The sequence below is a fragment of the Lycium barbarum genome, chromosome 7 (assembly GCF_019175385.1).
Source record: "Lycium barbarum isolate Lr01 chromosome 7, ASM1917538v2, whole genome shotgun sequence".
In the NCBI taxonomy this organism is placed as follows: Eukaryota; Viridiplantae; Streptophyta; class Magnoliopsida; order Solanales; family Solanaceae; genus Lycium; species Lycium barbarum.
In genome coordinates, this window is record NC_083343.1 from 110,779,144 (window position 1) to 110,797,525 (window position 18,382).

The 18,382-nt window shown below is 42.7% G+C and overlaps 1 protein-coding gene and 1 pseudogene across 1 annotated transcript; both read right to left on the bottom strand.

Annotated features, from left to right (window-relative positions):
- Nucleotides 1-332: 332 nt before the first annotated feature.
- Nucleotides 333-18,162, bottom strand: LOC132602416 (2-oxoisovalerate dehydrogenase subunit alpha 2, mitochondrial-like). The gene is made up of 9 exons (XM_060315273.1): nt 17,863-18,162; nt 16,448-16,585; nt 15,305-15,487; nt 3,078-3,235; nt 2,623-2,722; nt 2,301-2,412; nt 1,434-1,573; nt 1,166-1,348; nt 333-780 (listed from the first exon to the last, which is right to left on the bottom strand). Exons 1-9 carry the CDS (start codon nt 18,052-18,054, stop codon nt 613-615), a joined length of 1,374 nt encoding a protein of 457 aa, XP_060171256.1. The 5' UTR covers nt 18,055-18,162; the 3' UTR covers nt 333-612.
- Nucleotides 2,446-2,566, bottom strand: LOC132604703 (U6 spliceosomal RNA; annotated as a pseudogene).
- Nucleotides 18,163-18,382: the final 220 nt, after the last annotated feature.

An 18,382-nucleotide genomic window follows, 5' to 3' on the forward strand; every position in this document is an offset into this window, starting at 1 on the left:
TCTCGATCGATGGTTGGTGAGAGGAGGATTTGGTACCTTAGAGAGGCTTTGATTGACTGCTTTTGCTCCTAATAGAAGTTTAGAAAACGATTTTTCTCAACTGCATCCAAATGTTTGACCTAACGGTTCTGACAATTTATCATGACCCCCAATATTATTTTATCACGTAACCCGAATGTACCAACCTAAGAAGTAATTATTTTGTTCATTAGTTTTAAAGTATATTCCCCATTAGCTTTTCCAACTAAGCTGTATCGCCAGTATAGTAGCTTCACTTCTAAATTATAGTTCTATGATCACCGACTCTAATTCTTATAAGTAAAGGATGAAAAAAGACAGTAAGTGCATGATTTAGTTTGAAGAAAGAAAATGTTTATGTTACTCCCCATTCTTTCTTCAGTAAGAAAGAAAATACAACATCCATTTGCAAAGAAGATAAACTAGTTCAGACTTAATTTAATGCGCGCCTGCGCACACACACTACTGCATCTATGACATTACTTGACTTCAAAGAAACAATTTCAGATTGAAAATTCTTGAAAATGTAGCAAGCTCCTTCACTTATCTATTACCATCTTATAATATACCATCAAAACCAGAGGATATTATAGCCTACAGAGGTATATTAGAAGGATACTCCTGTGGACGTCTGTTTATAGCATCTCTAATATACCTCTCTTGTTCTTGAAGATTTGATGGAATTTGGTCATAAACATCAGTAAACAAATCTGTCAATGGAGGTTTCTCTACTTCCTCAGCAGCTTGAATTGCTTGCAACACCTATATTAAATAAAAAAAATCAACAAATAATTGAATAGAACAAAAATCAAATACATTTTAGAGTTAATGATCAAAAACACACTTGGACTATCGCTTTTCGCGAGTTTCATACTATCAATTGTTCTTTTTTCCTACCTGGACTATCACCATCTATGCATTAAAAGCTTAAAACACACCTCAACTATCAGTTGTTCCCTTTTTCTACCTAAACTATTACCATCGTTCGGGTAGAAAAGGGAACAACGGATAGTTGAGGTGTGTTTTAATACATAGATGTTGATAGTTCATGTAGGAAAAGGGAACGGGTGTGAAACTCGCAAAAGAATGATGGTTCGGGTGTGTTTTTGAGCATTATCTCTACATTTTAGGATTTTGAATCTTGAACCTGCTCTTTGATATTTCCCCGGAATTCAAGTTCCTCTTCATCACTCCACCAACCATTTTTCTGTATCCATTTTCTGAATCTGGCGACTGAACATCGTCTTCTCCAGTACTCGACTTCCTCCTTAGACCGGTACTTAGTCGAATCATCAGACGATGCATGGTCGCTTACTCGATAAGCCATAGCCTAATAAATGTTACATACATACAAATGGAAGTTTTATAAGCAATGAAACCTTAAGGGAAAAATAATAGGAAGCTGAATTTCGCACCTCTACTAGTATTGGCCTTTGTTCCTTTATTGCCATTTTGCGAGCTGCACGAATAGCACTATAAACTGCCAGAGCATCATTGCCATCCACTCGAATACTTCGAACTCCATAAGCTTGCCCTTTAATCGCGACTCCATCACCTACGATTGAGAAATATTTAGGAGAATGTAGCTTAAGTTATCCGAGATAGGAACTGTGTTTGATATGATGAAAGTCATCTTCAGAGACTATTTATCGAAAATAACTGATTTTCTGTAAAATCGTAGTCTTATACTGTATGTTTTTTTTGTGGTTGGGAGTGAAAATATTTTCTAGAAAAACATATACTAAAGATTGAAAGTAATATTAATACGTTGGGTAATGCTTTGATGAATTTTAGGAGTATTAATGATCGATATTAATGTACTAGTATTGGTTAAAATAGTGATATGAAATTACTCCCACCATCTCAAATTATTTGTCATTTTTTTGTTCTACATTCCCCTAAGAAATATTAATTAGGAGGGGCATTTGACTAACTTTACCTTATTTATGTCTAAGTTATAATATCTCTCTGTTTATGTGTCATCTCCATTAATGATAAAATTTCATTAAGGATAAAATGGGGAAAAATAATTAATTGTGCCTTGAACTTCTAAAATGACAAATAATTTGAGACATCTATTTTTAATAATCACGACAAATAATTTGAGACGGAGGGAGTAAGAGTTGAGGTAATTGTGAAGAAAAATGATGAGGAAAGTCATTTTCCTTCTTTTGTTGGTCGGCAAAAATAATTTTGAATAACCAAACACAAAAAGACTTATTTTATAGGAAACATTTTCGGGAGAATATGTTTCACCAGATTGAATGAGTTAAGGGGAATACTTCGAAATTGTTCAGCGACAGGGGTGCTAATGGCCCATCCATTGTTGCGGCATAGAAATACAACAGGAGCTTCCAGAACTGCTGCAATATTCAAAGCACCATGGAAATCTCCCTGAAAATAATTCAACACAAAAACTCATCAAAAAAAAACTATGTACTTTATCTTCAACTGACCATTTCTCAATTTATGAGCGTCATCCTTGCGCATGGACCATGATAATCTTTTCTGTATCGTTCCAATTTTATAGGAGGTCCTCGAAGGGAATTTATCTTCAATTGAGAATGCGATAATTACATAAGTGCGTGCTTAATTCAAAATCACCTCACTAGTGGTACCATCTCCAAAATAAGTGACAGCACAAGCATCCTTTTTATCCATTTTCAGAGCATAAGCCACGCCTGCCGCATGTGGTAGCTGTGTGCTGCCAAATGAACACTATACTGCTTAATAATTGTTTAATTATACTGAGATATATGTACTCCTTCCGTCTCAAATTATCTGTCGTGCTTTCTAAATATCGTTATGTCAAATTAATTGTCATTTAGAAGTTCAAGACACAATTAGTTACATTTTTTTTCACCATTTTACCCTAGCATTAATGGTTATGATTGTTCAAATATCAATGAAGGGTAAAATAGTTAAAAACTCCTCCTAATAATGTTTCTTAAGGGACGTGTAAAAGAGAATTGTGACAGATAATTTGAGACGGAGGGAGTATATAATTTGAACTAATCTTGTGCTTCGGAAAAGGTGGGAAAGGGATATAAGATTCTTACGCAATAGTTGAAGAGACAGTGAAGTAATTGAGCTTGTTAGAACCATAATGTATTGGCATTTGCCTGCCTTTGCCATTGTCACCCTTATTTCCAAGCAATTGATTGGTAAATTCTTGCAAAGTGAAGCCACGCCATAACAGAACTCCAGGTTCCCTGTACTGAAATCATAATAGAATATGTACACTTGCATTTAGCGTTTTAAAAGAATAATTAACTGAATCAGCAGCCCTTGATAATAACTATAAACTTAAAATAAAGCTATTCTTATTTATTTCCCTTAATAGGCTGAACACTTTACCTCATACGTCCAGGCACAGGGGTAAAGACTATCAAGGGTAAAGACTATCAAATAACAGATTCGGGAGTATTTAGGATAAAAATAATTTAGATAGGCACTATATTTAGGCGCGTAGTTAGGTACTTTGTTTTTACTTGATTATTGTATACGGTAAAAATCGGATATGAGTCAATCCGGCGAAACTATGGATCGGAGGAAGAAAGGGGTCGTTAGTTCGCACGAGGGGCATCACACCTTTCCGGATAAGCGTTTTAATCGAAGCTGAGCAGAGGCGCCATTTGGCCCGGTCTCTATGCCACCGATGGTTCGAGGACTCTTCCTGAGGGTTCGTCACCGTTGATCCGGACAGCCGTTTGTCCGTGTATCCGTTGGTCCGTTATGACCGTTGCTGAAACGCATCAGTGGTGTCACATCATGGTCGGCTACCAACTATGCGTGTGTCAGACGGCGCCGTCAGTCCAATCCCACCAAATCCGTGCACGGGCTGTCCTTTTTATTGCTATTTTATTAATTCATATTGTATGAGTCCCATGGGCTCACTGCTATAAATAGGATATATCCTCCTCCCTTAAGAGGGTTGGCTCTTCTTGCTTTCCAAGAACATTTGTAATAGAAGAATTCTTATATACAAATTCTTTCATCATTTAATTCGGCCAAGGCCACCTGTTATTGTTATTATTGCATTGCATCCATCAAGTATCATACATTGCTCACAAACCTTCGTATCGCTAACCAACCGTCGTCATCAGCCGTTCTACCAAGGAACCTTCAAATATTTTGTTCTCTTTGTCTAGCATACATCAAGAACAAAGCACATATCCTATACCCACCTATAAATTTAATTGATTATCCGAATCCGGGGTAAACAATTATATCTTGAAAACGTCCTCTACGTACGATTTCTTTTCATGAGCTAAACACATAAAAAATCTTATTTCCTTTATCCAAATATATGTTTTGCAACTCAAAGGTATATTCAAAGGCCTTTTCCTCCGAGTGCGGCCCCCAAGTTGATCCCGAAGAGATTCAAGATGCCAGATGTTCAGAAATACGACGGCACCACGGACCCGCATGAGCACGTGACCTCATACACCTGTGCTATAAAGGGCAATGATAAGGAAGAAGATGAGATAGAGTCGGTATTGTTGAAAAAATTTGGAGAGACTCTATCGAAGGGGGCATTGACGTGGTACGACCATCTACCCGAGCATTCGATCACTTCTTTTGAAATGCTCACCGACGCCTTCGTAAAAGCCCATGCCGGTGCCATAAAGGTGCAGGCCCGTAAGGCTGATATTTTCCGGATAACCCAAAGGGACGACGAGCTATTGCGGGAGTTCGTCACCCGGTTCCAGAGGGAACGGATGGAACTCCCCCCGGTGCCAGAAGAGTGGGCCACGCAGGCTTTCACAAAGGGTCTCAACATGATAAGTTCGGTGGCTTCGGCCAAATTGAAAGAAAATTTGCTAGAATACGAGGCCGTAACATGGGCCGACGTCCACAATCGGTATGAGTCAAAGATTCGGGTGGAGGACGATCAATTCGAGCTCCCACCGGTAAGGATCAAAGTAAATAGAGGTTTCGAGGCACCAAGGAAGGGGTACGAATCGAAGTCCGAATCATCGAAAGAGAGGTTTCGGCCATATCCCCATTCGGAGAGACAAAATTTCAGGTCGGAAAAATCAATCGAGAGTCCAAGCCATTTCTCTGGACGGGGCAGCAAGCGGGTTGAACGCCCGTCGAACAGTCGGGGACTCTCGTTTAGGAGCGATGCCGGAAGTTCCGCCAGTAATAAAGTTCCGCCAAAAATTTCAGAGTACAACTTCAACGTTAGTACTTCGGGACTTGTCTCAGCTATTGGACGTGTCCCCGATGTAAGATGCCCTAAACCATTGAGGTCGGACCCGGGTCAGCGGGATCCGAGCGTAGTGTGTGAATATCACGGAACCCACGGTCATAGAACCGAAGATTGCCGCCAATTGAGAGAGGAGGTAGCCCGGTTATTGAAAAATGGTCACCTCCGAGATCTGCTGAGCGAGCAGGCCAAAAATCATTATAAGGAAAGAGAATCTTATCAAAGGCCCGAACCTGTCGAACCCCAACATACGATCAACATGATAGTGGGGGGCATTGACGCCCCTCGAGGGTCGGTAATGAAGCGGACGAAGATTTCTATTGTTCGTGAAAAACGCACTCGAGATCTTTCGACCGAGGGATCTATCTTCTTTAATGACGAAGACGCGGAGGGCATCATCCAACCCCACAATGATGCGTTGGTAATTTCTATACTTGTCTTTAAAACTAAGGTCAAACGTATTTTGGTTGACCCAGGTAGCTCGGCTAACATCATCCGATGGAGAGTGGTTGAAAAGCTGGGACTGCTCGGTCAGATCGTACCAGTGGCCCGAGTATTAAGCGGGTTCAATATGGCAAGTGAAACCACGAAGGGGGAGATCTCATTGCCCGTAAACGTGGATGGCACCATTCAACAAACGATGTTCTATGTGATCGAAGGGGACATGAAATATAACGCGTTATTGGGCAGGCCTTGGATACATGGTATGAAGGCAGTTCCTTCAACACTGCATCAGTTGCTGAAATTCCCCACTCCGGAGGGGGTGAAAACCATCCGGGGCGAGCAGCCCGCAGCAAGGGAAATGTTCACAGTAGATGAGGCAGCTCCTCGGCCCAAGAAGCCGGCTCAAGAAGAGAAGGGTACAACCGGAGGGGAGGTCCCCCAATAGCAACTAAAGTATACTGGACCGGATCCAGTGCACGAGGAGGATGACTTCGGGATGCCCAGATCCTTTGTCATGCCGGATGACTCAGACGCGACCAAGTCAACCGTGGAGGAGCTGGAGCAGATCATCTTGTTCGAGTTCTTACCGGACAGAAAGGTATACTTGGGCACGGGGCTCACCCCGGAGCTCAGGCGTAAATTAATTGAATTTCTTCGAGCTAACGCCGATTGCTTTGCATGGTCGCATATAGATATGACAGGTATATCACCGGAAATAGTATCACACAAACTCAGCTTGGACGGGAAGTTTCTCCCGGTCAAGCAAAAAAGAAGGCCCATGTCAGAGCCAAAGCACGCCTTCATGAAAGACGAGGTAACGAAGCTTTTGAATATAGGTTCCATCCGGGAGGTGAAATACCCGGATTGGCTTGCTAACGTGGTGGTGGTGCCCAAAAAAGGTAATAAATTTCGAATGTATGTTGATTATAAGGATTTAAACAAGGCATGCCCGAAGGATTCATTTCCATTGCCTCACATCGACAGAATGATCGATGCGACGGCCGGGCATGAAATGTTAAGTTTTCTCGATGCTTACTCCGGGTACAACCAAATCCGGATGCACCCGGAGGACCAAGAGAAAACATCCTTCATCACCCGTTATGGGACTTACTGTTATAACGTCATGCCTTTCGGATTAAAAAACGCCGGTGCAACTTACCAACGCCTAGTTAATGGGATGTTCGAACAAATAGGGAAAACAATGGAAGTTTATGTTGACGATATGGTTGTTAAGTCCCTGGAAACAGAGGACCATTTAAAGCATTTGCAGGAAACCTTCGATGTACTCCGCAGATAAAACATGAAGCTCAACCCGGAGAAATGTGCCTTCGGCGTCAGGTCTGGTAAATTTCTGGGATTCATGGTGTCAAACCGGGGAATTGAAATCAACCCGGAAAAGATCAAGGCCATCGAGGACATCGAGGTCGTGAACAACATAAAGGGGGTACAGAAGCTCACCGGGCGGATAGCGGCGCTGAGTCGCTTCATTTCGAGGTCCTCGGACAGGAGTCACTGTTTCTTCTCTTTGCTCAGAAAGAAGAACGACTTCGTTTGGACACCGGAGTGCCAAGAAGCCCTAAGGGAATTGAAGAAGTATTTGTCCAGCCCCCTGTTGCTGCACACACCGAGGTCCGATGAGCCACTCTTCCTCTATTTAGCAGTCTCCGAAATGGCGGTAAGCGGCGTTTTGGTCCGAAAAGAATCAGGTACGCAATTCCCTATCTATTATGTAAGTAGAACTTTGGGGGATGCAGAGACCCGTTATCCCCATTTGGAAAAACTGGCATTAGCGTTAGTAAGCGCTTCCAGAAAGCTCAAACCTTATTTTCAATGCCATCCCATATGTGTGGTAACCACTTACCCTTTAAAAAACATCATGCATAAACCTGAGTTATCCGGTAGGTTAACAAAATGGGCTATAGAAATTAGCGGTTACGATATCGAGTACAAGCCTCGGACGGCCATCAAATCCCAAATCTTGGCCGATTTTGTGGCAGACTTTACCCCGGCCATGGTCCCCGAGGTCGAGAAGGAACTTTTGCTTACCTCGGGAAAGACCGCGGGCATTTGGTCTCTACATCCAGACCGAGCCTCGAATCTTAGAGGTTCCAGCCTAGGGATTGTCCTTAGGACCCCGGCCGGAGAGGTCATCCGACAGTCCGTTAGAACTGCTAGATTGACTAACAATGAAGCCGAGTATGAGGCTATGATTGCAGGTTTGGAATTGGCTCGAAGCATGGGAGCCGAAACAATCGAGGCAAAGTGCGACTCGCTTCTGGTCGTGAACCAGGTGAACGGCGTATTCGAGGTAAAGGACGAACGGATGCAGCGGTACCTCGAAAAAACACAGGTGGTACTTCATCAATTTAAAGAGTGGACCATGCAGCACATACCGAGGGAGCAGAACAGCGAAGCCGACGCATTAGAAAACTTGGGATCCTCGGTTGAGGGGGAGGAAATCAACCTCGGGGCAACGGTGCACTTATCAAACACGGCCATAGAAACCGGGCACGCTGAAATATACGCAATGGGCTTGACCTGGGATTGGCGCAATAAGTACATCGACTACTTGCGTGATGGTAAGCTCCCAAAGGACCCGAAGGAGTCACGATCACTACGGACCAAGGCTGCCCACTTTTGCTTGGTGGACGGTCAACTGTATCGACGCTCCTTCCTCGGTCCTTTAGCTAAGTGTTTCGGCCCCGGTGAAACGGAATATGTGATAAGAGAGGTACACGAGGGAACCTGCGGCAACCACTCCGGTGCAGAAGCTTTGGTTCGAAAAATCGTCAGGGCCGGTTATTACTGGAACCGGATGGACGAGGACACGAAAAGTTTTGTCCAAAAATGTGACGGGTGTCAGAAGCATGCTCCGATGATTCACCGGCCCGGGGAGTTGCTGCATTCGGTCATCTCACCTTGGCCTTTCATGAAGTGGGGAATGGACATTGTTGGTCCGTTACCTCGGGCACCGGGTAAGGCCCGTTTCATTTTGTTTATGACTGACTATTTTTCTAAGTGGGTTGAAGCGCAGGCCATCGAAAAGATAAGAGAAAAGGAAGTCATCGACTTCATATGGGACCACATCATCTGCCGCTTCGGCATCCCGTCTGAGATAACCTGTGATAATGGCCCCCAGTTCGTGGGTGGCAAGGTCAACAGTTTCCTCGAAGGGTTGAAGATCAAGAAAATCGTGTCAACCCCGTATCACCCGTGTGCAAACGGGCAGGCAGAATCAACGAACAAAACGATAATCCAAAATCTGAGGAAGAGACTTGAGGCATCGAAGCATAATTGGAGGGAAATACTCCCGGAGGTGCTCTGGGCTTACAGAACCACATCCAAATCGAGCACGGGGGAAACCCCGTTCTCATTGGTTTACGGAGCCGAAGCCCTCATCCCCGTGGAGGTTGGCGAACCGACCCTCCGTTTCAGATATGCCACCGAATAATCAAACGGGGAGGCTATGGCCGTGAAGCTCGACCTCGCGGATGAGCTACGTGAAGGAGCGTTGGTCCGCATAGCGGCCCAAAAACAGAGGATGGAAAGATATTACAACCGAAGAGCCAACTTTCGGCATTTCCAAGTGGGGGATTTAGTACTTCGAAAAGTCACCTTACATAGAACCCCAACGAGGGAAAGCTAGGACCGAACTGGGAAGGACCGTACAAGGTAACCGGTGTAATGAGCAAGGATCATACCAGCTGGAGTCCATGGATGGGCAATGCCTGCGCAACAACTGGAACATAGCCCATCTAAAAAGATACTATTGCTAAGGTATGATCTTCCCGTATACTTTTTGTTAACCGTATTTTTCTTTTGCAGGAAACCGTATTCTAATCCTAAAGTTAGAATTTAGGACTGAAAGCACGTGTTGCACTCTTTTTCTTAGTGCGGTTTTGTCCCAAAATGGGTTTTCCGACGAGGTTTTTAATGAGGCAACAAGTACAACGTGCTACGCAACAAAGATAAAGGGCCAGTACTCAGACACCCAAGGTCACACCTTCCGAGTGGGGGCTTGATAACACTCACCCGACCTCAAAGCTCGGATCAGTGTTAAGGGGGGCACAGTACCCACATCGAAGCATGCCACGATAAAGAGAAACAAAGAAGCTTAGCATTTGCCACCGGCCATCACCTTCGATGTAAGGACCAAACAATCATAATGAATCGTGTCCCATTCAGCGTTTGCCACGGCAAAAACAAAGGCTGGCCACCGGCCATCACCTTCGATGTAAGGACCAAACGATCATAATGAATCGTGTCCCATTCAGCGTTTGCCACGGCAAAAACAAAGGCTGGCCACCGGTCGTCGCCTTCGATGTAAGGACCAAACGATCATAATGAATCGTGTCCCATTTAGTGTTTGCTGCGGCAAAGATACAAGAAATGAAAATTCTCATATGTACAAACACTTGCAATACAGAAACCATTGCAATGGTCGTATTTCGACATTGTTCAATTTATACGCCCTACACCGGGCACTATGGTCGAAATCCGACAAGGCCAACGAGGTCATTGCGAACCGGCCACGAAAAATGCCGGTCCAGCGCCTATCATGGGCATGGAAAGATCCGAAGTCACAAAACATTTGGTAAGTCCTACGGGCAGAATTAATCAATGACTACGGATCACCTTGTCCGAAAAACGGACCAATAATTCAAGGCAAAAAAAAAACAAGCACTCAAATGGAGAAACAAGAAAAGTGCAACTTTCATATATACAAAAGATACTTTTACATCAAAAGTCAAAAGGCCAGCAACGGCAAAAAGCAAAAGCCAAGTAAAAATACTATGCTAGATGACTAGAGGTAGAATGATCGGACTCGGTTCGTTCGGAATCATCTGAGTCGGACCCGAGGGCATGGTTTGCCTCCTCCTCCATCTCTTTGGCCTGGTTTATCAGGGCCGGAAGTTCGGAGAATCCGTGCTCGGCTTCTTCGAGGGTGAGCCGCCGAGACTTCCACTTCTCGTACTCGGCGACGATGGCAGTATGAGCCTCGGCCGCCTCCATGCCTTTCCAGGCTTCTTCCAAATCAGCCTCGACTTTAGCCAACTTAGTCTCCAGCTCGGCCCGGTTTGCCACAGCAATATTCCTCATGTGAACAGCAGCTTCTAGCTCGGCCTTAAGAACATCGTTGGCGCTCACCGCCTCCTCCAGCTCAGCTTTTAAGCCCTCACATATCCGAGACCGTTCCTCGGCTTTCTCTTCGAAAACTCCCATACGTTTTTTGTATAGAGCGGTGTCGGATTCCAGTAGCCGGTTCCTCTCGGCTAGGCCCGTTGCATCGGCCTTCACCAAATCCATTTCCCCTCGGAGTTGGGATACGGTGGTCTCCAGTTCGTCCAGCCTCGACGAAAATTGGGCTTTGTCTCGGCTAAGGCCAATCTTCTCAGTCTCGAGGCTTCGATTATAATCGGTCATGGAGGCCAACTCACTCTTCAAGCGACGATTTTCGTCCTTGGCCACATCGAGATCGGGACGAAGGTTGGCAAGAACAGCCGCCCAACCCAACTCTTCCTCTTTCTCTCGGAGGAGATGCTTGTATTTCTCTGTTTCTCGGCCTTGGGCATCTAGTTGGCCTCGAAGATCGTCCATCTCGTGTTGGGCACGGATGAAGGCCTCGTTGACCAGTACCACACTCTGCAAGAAAAACAAACATGAAGAATCAAACAAACTGAGCATAAAGCCTACTGAAATACAAGGGTGGCTGAGGGTCTTACTCGGTTGCCCGCGTGCATGCCTTCGTTAATAAGGCACTGCCAGGTGACCCCGGTCATTTTACGCTTGTCCGAGTCGGAGACAAGAGGCCGCAAATAGCTTGCTACTCCCACCAGGCGCGATAGAAAGCCGCAATCCTCGGGGACGGTGATTACGGCCGATCTGGTTCTTCTTGGTTCTACGCTCGGGGCTGGGAAGATGGTCACCAGGTTATCTCTAGAACCAGATTCTGACTGTCGGTTAGCCGACCTCGTGACCCGAGGAATTGGAAGATGGCCGAAACCCGCAGCGTCACCAATAGCAGGAGGAGTGGTTGAAAACATATCTTCAAAATCTTCAGCCCTCGGAGCCGGGGTAGATGAACTTGGCGTGGACTCAATGTTTCTGGCAAAGAGTGGGGGCTCCGCAGTAGAAACAGGTTCATGGTCGGGAGACGGATGAGCGTGAATGGGGGCTTCGGTCTCCGGAACTGGGGCCGTCCTTTGATCAGCTGCAGTGACAGCCGTTTCCCCGGGTCCCTTTCTCCTTTGCATGGGAGTGTCTTCCGAAGAAGTTTCACCTGAAATGTCGACAAAGTCAACCGACCGAAGAGGAGCCGGGGAAAGGATTTCTTCCGCACCTGAAGAAAGAACGGGGATCAAGAGACCTTCGTTGATAGAAAGCAAAGGCGGAACGGAGGCAGTCTCCTCAGGTACTGGAGCCGTTGACGGAGCTGATCCGACCCTCCGAACTATGATGTCGGGCTCCGCTTCTTCTCTCGGGGGCCGGGCAACACTTCTTGCCTTCTTCCGTTGGGACGGTTGCCCCTTTTCTGAAGGCCGTTTCCTTTTGGCAGCTTCGGCAAGAACACGGGAAGAACCCGCCATGTCGAACACGGATGCCGGTGTAGGGGAAGCGACCCCCGACTCCAACCTGGATGCCACCGAGCCCTTCGGCAAACCTGAACGACAAAGACATAGGCAGGATTGAGAAAACTAACGACCACGAATGGCTAAAGATGCAGCAAAAACGAAGAAAAGTCAAACGTTACCATGGTTTTGAGCGATCCATCGGCCGCGTGACAAATGGGCCCATGTTCGGTCCTCATAGGGAAGCTGGCTGAGGAGTGTCGTGACCCATTCACTCAGATTGCGAATAACCAGGGGAACAAATCCGTTTGCTGCAAAAAATAAGGAAAGGGCAATGAGATAACAATACCAAAAGCGGTTGAACAAGTAAGAACGATTGCTCAAAGGATCGAACTTACGCTTGTCGTTCCATTTCTCCGGAAAAGGTAGATGGACGGCTGGGATTATGTCCTCGGTTTTTACCCGGACGTAGCGTTCTAGCCATCCCCTGTCCCGGTCTTCGTCCATCTTCGAGAAGAACGGGTTCCAGCTGCGCTTGGTTAGTTTTATGACACCGCCCCGGAATATTCTCGGAGAATACAGGCGTATTAGGTGGCCCAGTGAAAGTTCTTTCTCCGCTCTGTTGGCCAGCAGCCGGAGGCAAGCAACGACCCTCCAAACGATTGGTCCGATCTGTGCCAAAGTCACGCCATAGGTCCGGCACATATCCAGTATGACCGGATCAATCGGGGGGTCGAGTTTAAGGGTAAAGGGATAAGTGTACACGTACAAGAACCTTTCCCGGTGGTCGGTAATGGATTCGTCCTGCCCGGGTGCAAAAACCCTTACCGGGCGTGTGTTCCACCCACAATCTGCCCGGACTATGTCAAGCTTATCCTCGGTTATGGAGGAAGGATACCGCCTCACGTCGTATCCCCGGTCTGAGACGGCAGAGGGTTTTTCCGCCTCAAGGTCTTTATTGAAGTTAAATTTGGCTGGTATAATATCCGAGGCCGTAGTCTCGGGGTTACTCTTTTGTTTAGCCGGAGACACAGCCTCGTCCCCCGGGGATGAAACCGAGGGAATTTCTGGAGAAGTTGTTTCAGACATGTTGAAGGAATGAAGGGAAGAGGATTTCGGAAAATAATGCGAAGGAAACGAAGGAAATGGTGATTTGAAGAGCAACTGAAGCAAAAAGCAGTTGGCGAGAATGGTGACAAAATTAATCCCCCTTTCATGTGAAAATAAGCGAAGATTTGGCAACAGATTTGCTGAAGAAAGGATGAAGATAGAACGTAGAGGAGAGAAGAAATGAAAGAGCAGATCGTAAAAATGAAAAAATGAGGAAATGAGGGGCTTTATATAGGCATAAGGAGGGAAACGGTTATCGAGGATGGCCAATCGGGGATCGCCACGTGTCCCATCATTAATGCGAAGCGACCCGAAACGACGTGCAAAAGGCGGTTGACAGGAGCGGACCATCTGGAGCAGGACACGTGGCCGGCAAAGGGGAAGACGTGACGCAACTATTCTCGCCAAAATAAGGAAATAAGGATAGGTCATCCGGGCGGTCGGTTGTATGATTCATTCACTTCTCATTACTCCGATGGATCGTTATTCCGGGAAGTGTGGGGGCTATCTGTATACGGTAAAAATCGAATATGAGTCAATCCGGAGAAACTACGGATCGGAGGAAGAAAGGCGCCGTTAGTTCGCACGAGGGGCATCACACCTTTCCGGATAAGCGCTTTTATCGAAGCTGAGCAGAGGCGCCATTTGGCCCGGTCTCTATGTCACCGATGGTTCGGGGACTCTTCCTGAGGGTTCGTCACTGTTGATCCGAACAGCCGTTTGTTCGTGTATCCGTTGGTCCGTTATGACCGTTGCTGAAACGCATCAGTGGTGTCACATCATGGTCGGCTACCAACTATGCGTGTGTCAGACGGCGCCGTCAGTCCAATCCCACCAAATCCGTGCACGAGCTGTCCTTTTTATTGCTATTTTATTAATTCATATTGTACGAGTCCCATGGGCTCACTGCTATAAATAGGATATATCCTCCTCCCTTAAGGGGGTTGGCTCTTCTTACTTTCCAAGAACATTTGTAATAGAAGAATTCTTATATACAAATTCTTTCATCATTTAATTTGGCCAAGGCCACCTGTTATTGTTATTATTGCATTGCATCCATCAAGTATCATACATTGCTCACAAACCTTTGTATCGCTAACCAACCGTCGTCATCAGCCGTTCTACCAAGGAACCTTCAAATATTTTGTTTTCTTTGTCTAGCATACATCAAGAACAAAGCACATATCCTATACCCACCTATAAATTTAATTGATTATCCGAATCCGGGGTAAACAATTATATCTTGAAAACGTCCTCTACGTACGATTTCTTTTCATGAGCTAAACACATAAAAAATCTTATTTCCTTTATCCAAATATATGTTTTGCAACTCAACACTTTTCTTTTTAATCTGTTAAAAGAATAATATATTTTTATATTTAGAACAATTGAACTTTAAACTTTGATAAGGAAATGCACTTTGGACCTAACTCAATCCTAAAAACTAGCTCATGAGGGCTTGGATTGTTCAAAATCAAGGAGACCAGAGACACCCTATCCTACTACCCTATCCTACTGATGTGGGACTCCAACAATTTTCCCATTTTAATCAGATAATTACTGGCCATACAAATATTTATGATTTATTTTAGACTATAAAATTCAAACGATTTCTTTCTTTCTTAAATTCCATATTCAGTTATAGTGATCAAAATTAATTAGGACGGAGATATACTTAATAATGGGTGGTGGTGACAAATGCACTCATGAGCTTTGTCGGCTCTTATATCAGAATTGTGTGAACATCTTATTTAAAAACTCAAATTATTAGAGAGAACATAAATTAATAACTATATCTTCACCAAACGCTTTTTTATGTTTTGTTTGAGAATGTAAGCAATTAGCTAAACTTGGTAAATTTAGTGTTCATTTTTCTTCTTCTAGTCTATTGCTGTGGCATTATTGGGATTTTGACAATGAAGTGGAGAAACAAGACAACCACATTAATTACCTGAGGCAAGACAATGTCATCTGGAGTAAGTGCAGCAGCAGAAGCTATGTTAATAACTTCTTCTCCAACAGTGGTCAGATAAAAGGTTAACCTGCCTTGTTTTTTTGCTTCATCAAAAATGTTGTCCATTAATTGAAGGGTCACCATTTTGCTATACATCTTTACAGCCAAATCTTTGCTCACCTACCAAGCAGCAAACCACATTAAATTTACTCTTTTTCTTGAACAGAAAATTAATTTCAACTTGTACTTATAGAATTGAAAGGTAGATATTTACTCAGCATTCGTTGTTTACATAAACCAACCGTTTAGCTTAAATTGGCATTTTATGTATTTTAATTTGGCTGGACACGAAGTTTAAGAAAGTAAGGGAGACTTTTGATTCTTGTGGTCTACTAAATAAGTATTGTATAATAAACCAAAATGTCATTTGAACCGTGTGGTTATAAAAATGTCATGTACGATGTTGAAATTAAAAAGTGGAGTACGAAATATATAAAGTTACATTATTTTTCAAACAAACTAATAAAAAGAAGAAATTAAGTAAAACACAAATTGAGACGGAGAGAGGACAAAGTAAAATGAGAATATATTTTAAGTGGGTAATTTTACTCATGGTCACTCAACTTTTGTTTTAGTGCACCAAAGTTACTTCTTTTTTGTAACAAAAGATTCACTCAACATTGCCTAAGTATCACAAAAGGTATTGAGTGATTTTTTTGTAAAAAATCACTCGACTTTGTCTAAACATTACAGGAAGTTGCTAAACAATTATTTGTTAGAAAAAAATTCATTCAACTTCACCTTAAAAGTACCATAGAAAATGTCTTTTTTGTTTCCTCCTAATGACTTTCTATGATTACTTGAGTGACCTATTGTTACAAAAAATAGTTCACTAACTTTTGTAATACTTTAAGTAAAATTGAGTAACTTAGATAGTTGATGACTTTAGCGTAATAAAATGAAAGTTGAGAGACCATCAATGAAACTAAACCTATCATATAAAATGGTCAAGTGATAAATACCTATATGGCTACCCAAAACGATAGATAAATATCTATATGAAAAAGATATATTTTACATTCAATGCTTTAGCATAAATACAACGTACGGGTAAATTCTTACTGGATTGAAATCTACTACCTGTTCGAATACACTTCCTGGAATTGGACAACCATTATTGTCAAGGACTCGATAACAAGATAACCTTGTTTCTGATGACTCTGATTTGAATTTCATTTGAGAAGTAAATGGAATCTTTCCTCCTGGGAAATCCAAGGCCTGTTAATTGAGTACTAATTAGCTAGGAAGATAGAGTAGGATTATCTAAAATTTCACAGAATGATGAAAATCAGCATAATGCTTCTTTCAATCATAAAATAAAACCATCCCAGCTTAAAATCTTGTGAATACAACGATCGAAATACTATCTCCAATCAACTTCTTAGCATAAAAAGAGAGAGAAAAAAAGGGGCTGGTTGAATAAAGAGAAATATTTAACTGCTAATGTTGTCATATTAATGGGCAGCCCGGTGTACAAAGCATCCCGCACTAACAGGGTCCCAGAAAGGGCCGTACCCCAAGGGATGTGATATAGAAAGCCTACCCTGATGCAAGCATTAGTGAATGCTTTCACGGCTCAACCCGTAACGCTGTCATGTTATTTTCATAAATCGAATTACTTTTAGAAGATCATTTGTGAGTTGCAACATGAAGGGATTATAATGAAAGGACTATAATAAATTAGATAAATTTTACCAATGTTTTGTTCATGTGGGAAATATATGATCATTATTACAATAAATTCACAAATGCAAATTTCTAACAATTTAAGGAGTTTAAAAGTTAAACCTATGTAATACTAAACTCAAAGTGAATAACATTACCACCTAAAGCAAACATGTACATTAAGTAAATAAATAGGTGTGAGTTTTCTGGAAATGGAGGTACAGTAATGGGAAGTAGGTTGGGGTATAAAATAGTATTGAGTTTACTTTTTATATACTCATAATGTTAAAAAAAAAAAATTATACAATCAAATTGCAGAAAAGATACCCACATGTACATGGAAAATAGCAAAAAATAATTAGATTGTATAAAAAAAGTATTCATAACAGGTGCAAATGGTTACCTAGAAAATAAAGCAATATCGCTTAAATTATATTATACTATTAGTGTGCGTAAGGGCCTGTTTGGATTGGCTTATTTTAGGTGCTTTTAAGCCAAAATAGTTTTTAAGCACTTTTGTAGTGTTTGTATAACTTTTAAAAGAAATGTTTTTAAGCACTGATTATTAACCCAAAATAACAAAAATAAGGCAAAAGTCATAAGTTAGGATTCCTAAGTTGTTACTTATCGCTTATAAGCCAAAAGTATAAGCTGATCCAAATAGGCTCTAAATAAATTTACACGGTCAATGCATGTTAGTTAATCCCTTTCTTGTTGCATTAATAGTGGTAGTAAAATACAAAATTTGATAAAGCAAGACTATATATTGATCATTATGGAAAAAAAATATAGAGATAGTGTAAAGAGGAAGAGAGTTGATCAAAGATTACTTGGTTCTCATCATGATTAATGTCAACATGATAATCCTCCTCATAGAAGAGTGGCTCTAGTTGCTCTCTTTCTATGGCGGACTCAAAATAGGAAAATGGCCTTGAACCTCTCTGGCGAAGAAGAGACAAAGGACAAGCCCTTTGAACAAAATGGTTCAAAGTTCTTCTGGATCTTGAAATCCACATAGCCATTGCTAGTGTTTCTTATGGAGATATGTAACAAAACCAAAAAGAGCTTGAAGATGGTGTTATTATAGAAAAGTACTAGACATGCAACTACTCCAATAATGTTGAAGTTCCTTCTTTGTGGAGTAATATTTAAGAGGGTTTGGTGATGAGTTTGAAATTTATAGGGCCTAAATAGGAAATAGGAAATAGTTGTACTTCGCCACTTGTTTCTCTCATTTGGTTATATAAAATACTGTAGTATAATTAGAAGCAGAGCCAGAATTTTAATTTTATGAGTTCTGAATTTTTAGAATGACGACTTCAAGTGCTAGCTCGTAACTAATCGAGTTCT